The sequence below is a fragment of the Squalius cephalus genome (genome assembly GCF_949319135.1).
Source record: "Squalius cephalus genome assembly, chromosome: 7".
Lineage (NCBI taxonomy): Eukaryota > Metazoa > Chordata > Actinopteri > Cypriniformes > Leuciscidae > Squalius > Squalius cephalus.
Genome location: NC_137128.1, coordinates 45,090,839 through 45,104,651, shown reverse-complemented (window position 1 = coordinate 45,104,651; position 13,813 = coordinate 45,090,839). Strand labels below are relative to the sequence as shown.

Sequence of the window (13,813 nt, the reverse complement as noted above, 5' to 3'; positions counted from 1 at the left end):
CGGAATATCCACAAAAGTGTTACTAGTATCTCATTTCACACATATTTAGTTTCTGTGTTGATTCTATATTAAAATGTCGATACAATGTAACGTATTTTCTCTGGCTCATGTTTTAAATTATTTTGTTCCGTTATTATGCTTCTTGTCATCTGTTGACATTGTACAAGCAGAATGTGGCGGTTGGTCAGTGTGGTATTAGTCCCGCCCCTCCTCCACTGTGATTTGACGGTTGGGTTGACAGTGATGAGTGCTGCGTTTTACCCAAAGTTGAACATTCTTCAACTTTCGGCGACCAGTAAAAAACGCCAGGCGTTCAGCACCTGCTCAGCACCTCGTTACGCTCATGGCGTTTAAAAAATGTGGCGCTCACATTATAAACAATTGGAAAAATACGCCAGTAGCGTGAAAAAATGCTTTGGTGGACACACGGCCTAAACGGTGACGGTGTGCACATGCATATTAAGTGTTTAGTCTATAGGTATGTGAATTTTACACACACACATACATAGCACATACATGCGTTGCAGTACCGTCTTCACAGCATAAACCTACATTGTGCCAAAACAACTGGAGTTTCAGAAGCTTGTAGTCAAAGGGCCGAATGAGGTGAAGGGGAGCTCTGTACCTGCGAGTGGTTGAGGTCTGGCAGGCCCTGCGCAGTGAAGCGTTTGGGAAGCTGGCATTTGATGATAACGTCCTCCACCTCATGACCCAGCAGCTTGTGGTAGATGTAGCCAGACACCGAGGTCTCATCCACAGCAAACGTCTTCAGGGCGCTCTGCATTCTGCATGACATGATAAACAAAAAAGCTCAACTTCGCGTCCACTAGGTTCACAGATCATTTGACCACTTCAAGTAATAGTTCATCTGAAAATTAAACTGTTTTCCCATATACAATTACAAATAATCAGGACTGAAGGAATCAAGCTTAAAATAAATAAAAAAAAGATACACAAGATCTATAAAAGTATCATACAAGGAGTCCATAAGACTAAAATTGCATTTGGCAATCACTTACGATCTTTTGGACAGAAAGCTTGAGTCTCCATTTATTGTAATCACATGCCAGGGTTATTATAGTATTATAAAACACTGAGTGTACTAGATATTACATAATTAAATGCCAAAGTAAAAAGATGCGTTTTTAACTTTCTCTTAAAATACTGAGTGTACTAGATATTAGGGAAGCTAGTACACTCAGTATTTTAAAAGAAAGTTAAAAATGTATCTTTTTACTTTGGCATTGAATTACTCTGAATTATGCTTATAATAAATCATCTCCTATATGTTTGAGCATTTTCTATTAGATGTGTTGTAGCTGACTACTTTTATGTTTGTCCTTTATATGTTTTAGTATTTTATACTATGTGTTGCATTTAATTTTTTTTAAGTTTGATGCACGTTTTTATTGAATGTGATGTTGCTGTTGATATGGCTTTATAATTTTTATGTAAAGCACTGCATTTTACGCCTGAAAAGTGCCATATAAATTAATTTGACAGCAATAAAATGTTATTATTATAGTTAACTAAACTAAAATTGTAATGTTATGTGAAATAAAATAACTTGATGTACTAAAGTAACAAATAAAATTAATAATAAAACTTTATAGACACATTTTTAAAAAATTAAACTGACTGAAAATAAAAATGGAAAATATAAAAATTTTAACTAATTAAAAATATAAATTAAAATAGTATCTCAATGACACTAAAATAAAACAGTTCATTCTTCATAATGCTATCTACATAAAAGAAAAAACATACTGGTTTGGATCGACATGCAGGCAGCAAATATGCACTGTATGCAACAAAACGATTTAATGGACTGGTGAAAGTATTAAAACATAATAGTGGGACTAACCGGTCAAAAGATGTCGACTTCCAGACGAAGTCCACCTGGAAGTTGTGCGGCACCTCCACAGGTGCACCTGCACTGCTGCGAAGCTCGATGGCAATCTCATCTCCATAATCTGACAGAATCTCGGTTAAGGAATCATCCGTATGATACTTTTGTACTTGTAAATCAAAACAGTGATTTTTTTGCTAATATAAAGGGTTAGGTGTTTGCAAAACTGTCACGATGTCAGCATGTTGTGAGAATTTTGCTATGCAGCTGTTAGAATTTACTGAGTGGTTTCAATTATGCTGCTATGAAATATACTTTACTGTCCCTGAAATGTGTAATGGACTCCATAGCCAGCGTTTCACCAAAACCTGATACATTAAAAAAATTACACCCTATGCAGTTGATAGGGTGTTCTGGATGGTTGCTTATCAAATCATTAATCCTAAGTTAATGATTTGAGGCTTTCCTGTAGCTCAAACAGTAGAGCGTTGGCGCTTGCAACGCCACGGTCATGGGTTTGACTCCCAGGGGAAAGCCAGAACTGATAAGAATGTAAATGTGTACCTTGAAATGCAATGTAAGTCGCTTTGAATAAAAGCGTCTGCCAAAAGCCATAAATGTAAATATAAGTATGAGCAATGTGTGCCTAAGGACATTATCAAAACACAATAGAAGTTGATAATAATAGTTATCATTGTGCAGCAGCCAGTTGGATAATCATTGTTGAAAGGATGCTGTCCGGGACTTTGATGACGTGTCCGATTCCTTTCCAGAGAGGAGCCAAGTCTCCTTTATAGCGCAGACAGATCTCGTCTCCTTGCATCAGTCGCATGTCTGATGAAAATCACCACCACAGAGAAAACACTGTCAGATAAACCACATCTTCTGGATTTATGTTCTAATAACGATAATAGAGCTATATATCCATCACATACACACTACAGCAACACAAACACACATGCACGCGCACACACACACACACTCGGGCAGACATGTCCGTGCACACATCGATGAGGGATGCATGGGACACGGTGTTAGGGATGGGATGGATATGAACCACTGGTAGACACAGAAGATGTTGAAAGTGAATATTACCACCTGAATCCGTCTTGGGCAGAGTGAAATAAGCTATCCGCTTTTTATTCAGTCCCAAATCCCACCTCACAGTTATATTGTCTTGAGTCTGCAGTAAAAAGACAGGAGAAAAGAAAAGAGAAAACATTAGCAGCAGAATAAAAACTAAATGTTTCAACACATTTTAAATAAGTTTAAACACATATGAATATATTCCACTTATAAACAACCTCTCTTTATCAGAAAGAAAAGAAACTCATGTACAAGGAAAAATCACATCTGAACGTCCATCTATCGCAAAAAAGTGCAATATTCTTGTTCCAGAAATAAAAATCCCATCCATTTTCTCAACATCATTTTTTTTTTTTTGCCAATAATGTGCAATAACGCAATGATGTATAAAGTTTCAAGACATACATATGAACTCGGATGTAAAGAGATGATATATGCTTCTGCACAAGCCACCAATTAGAGCTGCACGATTAATCGTTAAAAGATTCTGTGTCTATTAAACAAACTTTGACAAATCACACCGGAATATTCAGATCTGCGTTGGCAGAAACAGCTTCACAAACAGTCTTTTCAACCACACAGTTTCGTTATTTCTCTGTTGCAAATATTCAAATCATCACAGAATAAGACAAAAATTGATAAAAAAACACTGATGTCTACGGTAGCGATCATGGTAGAGTAAATCACCTTTTAAAAGCAACTCACGCTTCAAATAATGATTGCATCGATTACACCGAATAGGTTACACCAGTAGGTGGCGGCAAGTGACTGTTAGAAATGTATTTGTCATTGAATCATTCATTCAAGAGATTTGTTCAAAAACGCTGAACCATCTAGTAATAAAACAAGTAAAACAAATAGTATATGAGGGAGTCATTGAATCATTCATTCAACCCATTTTTAATTTTTTTATTTAATTAACCACTTTTAAATAGTCTGCAGCAAATAACATTTTGTCAGAAACTCAAGTAAATATTATTTTATTTAGTTGTCTGTACAGAAGAATCGCGATGTCTATTTTAAACTGAAGAAAATCACGATTCACAGTTTATCCAGAATCGTGCAGCTCTACCACAAATCAGTGTGATTTCAGCTTAATTTTTTATATAAAAAAAATCATGTATACTGAATTAATACTAATACTTAACAGAAATCATCCAAACACTGTCGGCACCGCTATCACAGAAACGGAAATCATGAGCCGCTTTTCCACCATCGGGCCAACCGTTCTTGTTGCTTAACCGTTCCGTTCCGTGCCGATCCGGCCCAGCTGGTACGGATAAGGTTTCGTTTTCAACTGTGGTGCTGATATTGGAGCTCTTTGGAATGTAATACAAATGCGTCAGTCATTGCCTTGTTAACGCAAGAGTTTACAGACCGTACGAGACGTAAATATCGATTACGTTATTAATCAAAGTTATTAATTTTATCAACTAGTTTTATTTTATTATAAACTACATTTCTAACCCCTAAATGTATGCTCACTTTGCATTTCTGTTTTTACAATGGGGTAATTTTGTTGCGAATCAGTTTACACAGCACGAGGAAGCTTGATTTCAACCTTGAATTTAATTTACAAAATAAACAAGAACCAATACATAAATTACAAGCAGAAGCACAAATAAATACAATAAAGTAACATTACAAATTAAATAAAGAGATCTTTAAGGTTTTCAGGAAGGTCTAACAGTATTCAGGTACAGGAATACTACAGAAATTGTAGTTCGTTCGTGTATAGTTAAATTATTATATTTTATTATATTTAATAAATTATTTCATTGTATAAATTAAGCACAGATTAATTCTTCTCGCAATCTTTTGTTCTTTGACATTAATGACACAGACAGCAGCAGGTATATTAGGCTGCTGTCACTTTAAGAACTAATGAACGGATCCAATATCACTTTTGACATCATTTTGTGCGTTTCTGACCTTTTAAGTGCAATAAGAATAGAGGTCGACTGATTCATCGCTTTTGCCGATATATCGGTACCGATAGTTGATCGGCAAAAATCCAAACCGATAGTTTTTCCGGGTTGCGTCCGGGTGGATCGGCTGAGAAGTGTGCGCAGTCATTACACAGCATGAGAGCGCTGAGAAGAGACTGCTGGCATTATACAGAGCGAGAGCGTTACATAGGCTATGTTTCTAGGTTATAGCTAAAGAAACACACATTTGACCTGTAACATTTTAATGTTTAAATTATTTTCTTTAGAGTTCATTCTGTAGAACTTCTCATTTTATCATATTCATATTTATATATTTATTTCATTTAGCACATTTCAGTTCAGCACTGTTTTACTTGGAGTGTTATGTTTGTTTTTAATCCCAATGTCCATTAAAAAAAATATGGGTTAAATAATCAGTTATCGGCATGTACGGTCAAACCTAAATATCGGTATCGGTCGACCTCTACTACAGAATGCTTTAAAAGTCATGCATATGATAAAACTTTAGTAACGACGCAACATGCTCGATTGGGCAAAGTCTTTTAACGCAGCGTGCAGCTCGCTTGAACAGATGATGAGGTGATGTGAAGCCATGTGCTCATTTTGAAAGAGAGAGTGAAGATGCGCTAGCGCTAAATCACTCTGGCTGTTTGCGAAATTACGTTAACAGAGTTTTCGAATTACTGATTTGATCTGATAATCTGTGTGGATTAATTTGCTCATTAAACCAACAAGTTAAATGAATAAATGTTTGAAAGAATTTCCCACCTTATAAGATCTGCGGGAATGAGTAAAATTATGCGCAATACCCGCACCAAAATTCAAGCCTTAAAATATTTTGCAATAACCTCCAACACATTATATTAATTATACACTTAGAGACAACAGTTTGGTCAATAGTTTTAAACTGCATCCTTATTGCGGATTTGATTAAATCATTCACAGATGCTCATTACATCCTGCGCATTTGTCTTTGTTTTGATTTTCACTAGACACTTGTATTTCAAACAATTTTAAGATTCATCTCAGAGCTGGTTGATTTTGTTCATGGCGTAGAAATATTTATTGATTTATTTATTTTTTAAATGTCTAAAGAAAATGAATGGAAAAATACCTCCAGAACTAACAGAGCTGAAAAAATGGATGGGCACGGTTGCGCTCCCGAGTTCACTCAAACAGAAAATGAGAAGGACTGAACGCCAGTCTGTCAATCAAATCCAGAGCTAGACTCAACCCATGGCAACGTGTCAAGGCAATGACGTCTCAGATAGTCATTAACCGTAAATAAATGACTTTCGAGTGATTTGATACAAAAGTGTAGATTAAAGACGCTAAACACGGAAGCTCAAACATGCGCATGACTCGCTAGAACAGACCTCATTGGTTCTCGAGCCTCATGCATGCACATTTGAGCTTCTTCTTTTCCTTTTAATGACGGTTGGCAAACCCACTTGAAGGTCCATACCGCCAAACAGAAAATTTACAGACAGCTGGCGTAAAATAAAAGATCAGGCTAAGGATAGCTGATACCGATCAGTTAAAAAAAATGCTTATACCGATCCTTGAGATCGGCTCAGGACATCCCTACACAGGAATAGAGTTGAAGAGCAGAAAGGTTTTCATACTTGGGACTCTTTGAGTTTCTTGTCATAGTCAGCCTCTAGTTTGACCAGCGGCCCAAAAATGTTCTGGTACTGATAGGCATCTTCGTAGCGTAGCAGAACGTGCTGAGGTTCCTCATCCACTCCAGGTTTCTCCAGATCTTCCAGGGTCGCTGTTGGGTTTTCCTACAAACATGATACAAGATTAAGATGCTCATAACGGCATTACGGTTCTGCACTGTTGCAGTGTTTTCACTCCTTATGAAAGATGTAGGGATGCACCAAAATGAAAATTCTGGGCCGAAACCGAAGCTTCTGGATGCACTTGGCCGAAAACCGAAACTGACTTTTTTTTTAATAATGATTAATTTCTTATTTTAAATTACTTTTTTAATATAATTGTATTATTATTAGGGCTGTCAAAAGATTAATCGCGATTAATCGCATCCAAAATAAAAGTTTGTGTTTGCATAATATATGTGTGTGTACTGTGTATAATTATTTTGTATATATAAATACACAGAAATATTTGCATACATATACTGTATATATTTATATATAATTTATATTATATATAAATATAATTTTTTTATATATAAATTATACAAAAATCAAAATTTTTCTTAAATATATACATGCATGTGTGTATTTATATATACAAAATAATTATACACAGTACACACACATATATTATGTAAACACAAACTTTTATTTTGGATGCGATTAATCGCGATTAATCTTTTGACAGCCCTAGTTATTATTAGCCTTTTAAATTAAATGCAATAATTTTACTGAATTTAAAAAACTACAAGGCAATAAAATAAAATAACCACACTTTTATTTAAAGTAACACAAAAATTGGCCAGAAAATAGCCCTATATTAAAATAATATTAAATATAAATATATTTATATACTGTATTATTCTTCATTCAGTTCTATGCAACAGACTAATTGTGAAGATAAAGTATAGTCTTTATTAAAAGTAAACTATTATTATCAGAGCATGTGAGCAGGCAGCTGATCAGTGATTGAGAGGGTAGCGTCATTTTACCAGCGCTGCCCAGCACGGCTATACCATGTTACAACACAGTAGGGATATTGCAAACAGAAGTCTACTACAGAGAAATGTCATGTCGGCACATTATTTGAGCGGATTTTGCTTTTCGGGTGAGCGTGATCGGTACATGAGCAGAGAGTTTGGGGCATGAGCAACAGAGCAGAGCGTGCAGTGCACACACAGAGCAGAACATTGAGCAGGCGCGCACACACACACACACACGGATACGGAGAGCGCAGTGCACACGCGGAGCGGAACATTGAGCAGGCGCGCACACACACACACAGAACGGAGAGCACAGTGCACACACAGAGCAGAACATTGAGCAGGTGCGCGCACACACACACACACACACACACACACACACACACACAGAACGGAGAGCACAGTGCACACACAGAGCAGAACATTGAGCAGGCGCGCACACACACACACAGAACGGAGAGCACAGTGCACACGCGGAGCGGAACATTGAGCAGGTGCGCGCACACACACACACACACACACACACAACAGAGAGCACGGCGCACACATGGATCGGAAAAAGCCCCTCGTGAAGTTACTAAAAATGTTGCTCGAGAGTGAAACCTGATCGCCGAACACAGCGGCATATTTTCGACCTTTTTTCTGTTTCGCCCAAAATGCAAAATTTCGGTGCATCACCTTGAAAGATGTAAATCACTGTACCTTCCAGAGCTCCTCCAGTTTGTTAATCTGCTGGGCCGTGATCTGACGGGCCCTCAGCTGCTCCTGCTCGGACGGGATCTTCACCAGCCAGGACAGAAAGCAGCGGTCCTGGATGAGCGGCTGCCACTGAGAGCTGTCCCAATTAATGTCCTTCAGACTGCTCTGACTCGCGCACGGCTGCCTAACCACACAAACACACACACACACCCATGAGACGGAGCGACTGCACATGCTTAACAACATGCACTTAACAACACCACTGTGTGGTTTCACAGCTTCAAGTGGTGTGATTAAATTTACATGAAACATTTTAAAATAATTCAACCAGTCAACATGAAGTGCAATCAATCTCTAGAAAAAACAGGAAAAGAATGTTTTATGCACTGCTCTTATTTATGCATTTATATTGATTAAAAAGATATAAAACTTAATTCATAAAAATCTTTTTTTTTTTTGGGTGCATTTATCTACATTTTCATTAGCACATTAAAAGCAATTATGCTAGCACACGAGGCACATAAAGTGCAAAAGTTTCTTACACTCACGCCCAGTTTCATTATGTAAAAATTTAAATGCAAGCAACATTAGGGACTTCCTCTATTTCATTTTCAGTAAGCATGCACCTTCACACATGAAAGAGTTTAGACACTCAGTATTAACAGTTTAATAGCCTTAAAGGAATAGTTCACTTCAAAATGAAAATTCTGTCATCATTTACTCACCCTCAAGTTGTTTCAAACCTGTATGAATTTCTTTCTTATGCTGAACGCAAAAGAAGATATTTTGAAGAATGTCAGTAACCACACAGTTGTTGGACCCCATTGACTTCCATAGTAGGAAAAAAAATAAGTAGGACAATCAAATGTTTGGTTACCGAGATTCTTCAAAATATCTTCCTTTGCGTTCAGCAGAAGAAAGAAACTCATACAGGTTTGAAACAACTTGAGTGCGAATTTTCATTTTGAAGTAAACTAATCCTTTAAGGTAACCTTGTAAAGCTTACAGATTATGTCTTATACATACCATAAAGACACAGCTAGAAAGAGCATATTGAGAGCGTATTGTTGTTGTAATAAAAAACAATTACTAAAACTCCCTTTATTTACTGATGTCTAAAAGACGTCACTTTAGATTTGGTTCAACCCAATCATAATAAACTCCTGTGATGATTGTATCCACAGAAACACCAGTTTGTGAATCAGAATGAAGCCGTTTGCAAACGAGTGGAGAATTTCACCTGCACAAAAGCACCACGACAGAGTCTGCTTTAGCCGGGATGAAGCCGAGAAGGAAGACGTTACGGCAGCCGCAGTTATAGCACTCCAGAACCGTCTCTCCCAGCGGCCCGTCCTTATGCAGCGTCACCTCCTTACATTTGGCCCTCACCAAATGGTTCACAATATGACTAAAGAAGACAAGTGTGACATAAGACATCAGCCTTTAAGTGTTAACAATGCTTTGGATTGAATTTAACAACACAAACGTAATCTAATTGGTGGACTCACCTGCCAGAAGTGTTGCCCCGGCCATTGCAAAACCATTTCTTGCTGGTGTTGCAGTAAACCACACATGCTGGATCATGGATGCCACAGTAGCTACAAACATACAAAACAAAAAACCAGCCCATAGAATGATTACTGTAGCGTACTAGTAATACACTGACACACACTACCGTTAAAATGTTTGAGGTCTGTAAGATTTATTCATGTTTTTGAGAGAAGTCTCTTATACTCACCATGGCTGCATTTACTTAAACATACAGTAATATTGTGAAATATTATTACAATTTCAAATGACTTTTCCATTTCAATATACTGTAAAATGTTATTTATTCCCGTGATATAAAGCTAAATCATTACTCTAGTCTTCAGAGTCAAAATAAATAATTCTGATACGCTGCTCAAAAAAATATTCTGATTATCATCAATGTTGAAAAACGTTTGTGGAAACTTATTAAATTTATTTGAAATAGAAATCTTTATAAACATTATAAAAGTCTGTGCTGCCATTAAAATAATGACAAGTTAAATCATCTGTAAATATACACTTTTCTTTACACAGTCATTTTGACCTAAAATCTTACTGATAAAATAACTACCTACCTACAATGACCTAGCCTACATAAATGAGGCATAATGTACACTGTACAATCAGAAGGGTCATGCTAGCCTTGTGGGAGTTTGTTTGTATAAATGATTGGCCGACTGCAGTTGTCTGGGAAAACAGTCATTTATACAGCCCAGTGTCATATACAAATAATGCTGTGAGTGATCAGAGAATCAAATCATGCAATAGTGTCATGCTCTGTATATCTCTACGGCATCGCTGTCGAGGAGTGATTAGCGGGTGAAGTGGATTTACTTACTGTAAAGTTAGCAAAAGTTATCAGGAGGATTGTAATGTTTAAAGCAGATGCCTTAACAAATGTCAGTAGACCGGGAAGATTGTAAATGAGCCGTTCATTCATAAATCGCTGTGAAAATACAGACCGGAAGACAAAAGACAGCGAGCGCGGCGCTGAAAAGGGGCGGGGCTACATAAGCTCTATAGACACATGAGATCAGGACAGGTGTGTCATCATCATCATCATCTTCAGTACCTGCAGGCGTGCACCGGCAGATCTTTAGTGTAGTAAGTGTCTTCCTCATCCTCCTCAAAGTTCAGCTCGGCCAGAAGTTGGCTGGTCTTCACCACTGCATCTTCTCCGTTGGGCAGAACTCCGTCAGGCCCGTTCACCTGAACACACAACATTTCACTTTAAACATTTTTCTACAAAACAAATCTTTAAATAGCACGAAAGTGAAAACAGGATATTCAATCCACTGCACAACGCACATAACCCTCGAATCACACACATCTGCAACTTACTAGGGCTGTCAAAGATTAATCGCGATTAATCGCATCCAAAATAAAAGTTTGTGTTTACATAATATATGTGTGTGTACAGTGTATAATTATTTTCTATATATAAATACACACACATGCATGTATACATTTAAGAAATATTTGCATGTATATACTGTGTATATATATTTATATTATATATAATTTATATTATATATAAATATTTTATATATAAATAACACATTTTTCTTAAATATATATGCATGTGTGTGTATTTATATAGAAAATAATTATACTCCATACATACACACACATATATTATGTAAACACAAACTTTTATTTTGGATGAGATTAATCGCGATTAATCGTTTGACAGCCCTACAACTTACACCAGCTTTTCTACAGCACAAATGCTACTAAATCGAGCATAAATACACACTTGATTTACTAAAACAATAAATCTTCCTCTGCTGCCTCATGTACTTAAAGGAATAGTTCACCCAAAAAATGAAAATGATCTCAAGATACTCACCATCCTTTCTTCTTTCAGCCAAACAATTTTATTTTAAAGTTATATTAAAAAATATCCTGACTCCTCCGAGCTTTATAATGGGAGTGAATGGTACCCGAGTTTTGGAAGTGTAAAAAAAGCGCTTAAAAAAAGGTGTTATAAAGCGAAACAATGCGTTTTAAAGAAAAACATCCATATTTTTAACTTTATAAACTATATAATCACTGGTTTTGTTTGGCTCTATCCTCCGCGCTTCCGCTTTCATCAATACGTCATGTGTCGGGTCATAGGTCAATCTTCTGCCGGAACTAGACTCGCTTACGGCCGTTACCGGAAGCCAGTGATTATAGTTTATAAAGTTATTTTTCTTACAAAAAGCATCACTTCACTTCAGAAGGCCTTTATTAACCCCACTGTATGATATGTATTACTTTTATGATGGATGGATGCGCTTTTTTGGGCTTAAACTCTAAGGCACCATTCAGTCCCATTATAAAGCTTGGAAGAGCCAGGATACTTTTTATATAACTCTGATAGTGTTTGGCTAGAAAGAAGAAAGTCATATACATCTGGGATGGCTTGAGGGCGAGTAAATTATAAGATATTTTTTCATTTTTGGATGAACTAACACATGCACAAAAACCTGATGCAACATTTTATTAGAGCAAACATTAAACAATACAGCTAAATCATTCACCTTTAAACACACCAAATCATCTACCTGACCAAAACAAGCCCTACAATGAAACACTCAAACATATTCATTTAACACCACTGTAGCTCACAAAAGAAACACACAACAACACATATGAGATGCAACTGACGTAAACAAGCCCTAAAATACCTCATAAATGCTCAAATGCAGTGCATAATTTTATAATAACGCCAAACAATTAATAAATACATCCTTTAAAGTACATAAATACATCCCACATCAGCGGCAAAACTACATAATAATAACACCAACATAGTAAACAAATATCTGACAACACACATGACAGCTGTAGCCAACTCAAGCTATCTGTAATAACACGTGCGGTTTCATATTGTAAGAAATCTAGATAACTAGTATTAACACCACTGTGGTTCACAAAAGTCCCTCAGAAAGTACGAAAATACACCTGGGGATCCGCAGCTAACCAACCAAAACAAGCTTTTTGACATAACACATTCATCATCAATAATAACATACAAGATAGTATATTTGATTTAACTTATTAGTAAATAAAATGAGTTAAAACACTAATGTAGCTGACAAAAGTCCCTCTGACAACTCTCTCTCTCTCTCGGGCGGCCTGCTCTATCGTTGCTAACGCTACCGCGCGGCTAACGCCTGCTAGCTCGCCATATTTGCACTCAAACGCGCTCTAGCCCGCCTGATTTAAAGCTCGTTTGTGTGTTTTTATGCGTTTATACCTGGTTGTCGAGCTGACTCTGGGTCTGGCCTTGGGTTTGGGTCTGGCTGGGCAATGTAAAGTCGGTGAACTCGAACTCGGAGCCCTGCGTGTCGGCCCCGAGAAGCTCCGTTTCCTCTGTGTCCAGGAAGGTGAGCGTTTGCGAGCTCGGCCCGTACGCCTCCACACTCATCTTTATCCGGCTCTATTGACCGCCTTTTCGCAGAAAACACCGAATAATCCGTCCGAGATGCGGGAGAATAACCGACCGAAGCGCGTCGGGCGACGTTTGTTTTGATTCGAAGCGAAGAGAAGGAAACGGCAGCGCGCGCGACGGGCTCGTGCAGAAATGAAAGCAAACGATTCCGGAGAAAGATTCGACTCCCACTCGAGAGCGCGACGCGCGGTGACGTCACGGGCGAGCGCAACCGACGTAGAGCGCACAGTCCCGCTGACGTGTACACACGTTTGCTGTTTGTACAGGAAAAGGTCTGTTTTGTACACATTTAGCTGTCATTTTAGAGCTTCTCTCAACGACACATCGTCTTTCTGAAATATTATATTGTTTTTAATCACCATGGGAAAATATGATACACCGGTTTTGCCAGATGAGAAGTTTATCTATGCATAATCTTTTTACTATTTTAACTCCTTTTATAACTTTTAACTGCTTTTATTTTGTGATTATTTTAATTCCTTTCTGTGTAAAGCACTTTGAATTACCATAGTGTATGAAATGTGCTATAATAAACAAAATATTTTGGTGATAAAGACGTGATAAAGATGTGAATGGGCAGTGTCTTGAAATATTATAAGAAAATTATAAATCCTTTG

General features: G+C 37.3%; 1 protein-coding gene across 2 annotated transcripts in view; it reads right to left on the bottom strand.

Moving 5' to 3' along the window:
- upf1 (UPF1 RNA helicase and ATPase) overlaps window positions 1-13,371 on the bottom strand; it is a 30,363-nt gene extending 16,992 nt beyond the window's left edge. The window contains exons 1-10 of one of the 2 annotated variants that reach the window (XM_079876884.1): window positions 13,002-13,371; window positions 10,830-10,966; window positions 9,736-9,825; window positions 9,468-9,635; window positions 8,231-8,411; window positions 6,510-6,671; window positions 2,945-3,032; window positions 2,585-2,683; window positions 1,865-1,973; window positions 626-785 (exon numbers count right to left, since the gene is read on the bottom strand). In XM_079876884.1, coding sequence (XP_079733010.1) covers window positions 626-785; window positions 1,865-1,973; window positions 2,585-2,683; window positions 2,945-3,032; window positions 6,510-6,671; window positions 8,231-8,411; window positions 9,468-9,635; window positions 9,736-9,825; window positions 10,830-10,966; window positions 13,002-13,172 — 1,365 coding nt within the window. In that variant the 5' untranslated portion in view covers window positions 13,173-13,371. The remainder of the gene's footprint in view (window positions 1-625; window positions 786-1,864; window positions 1,974-2,584; window positions 2,684-2,944; window positions 3,033-6,509; window positions 6,672-8,230; window positions 8,412-9,467; window positions 9,636-9,735; window positions 9,826-10,829; window positions 10,967-13,001) is intronic. The other variant, XM_079876885.1, reaches the window with a different exon arrangement.
- Window positions 13,372-13,813: the final 442 nt, after the last annotated feature.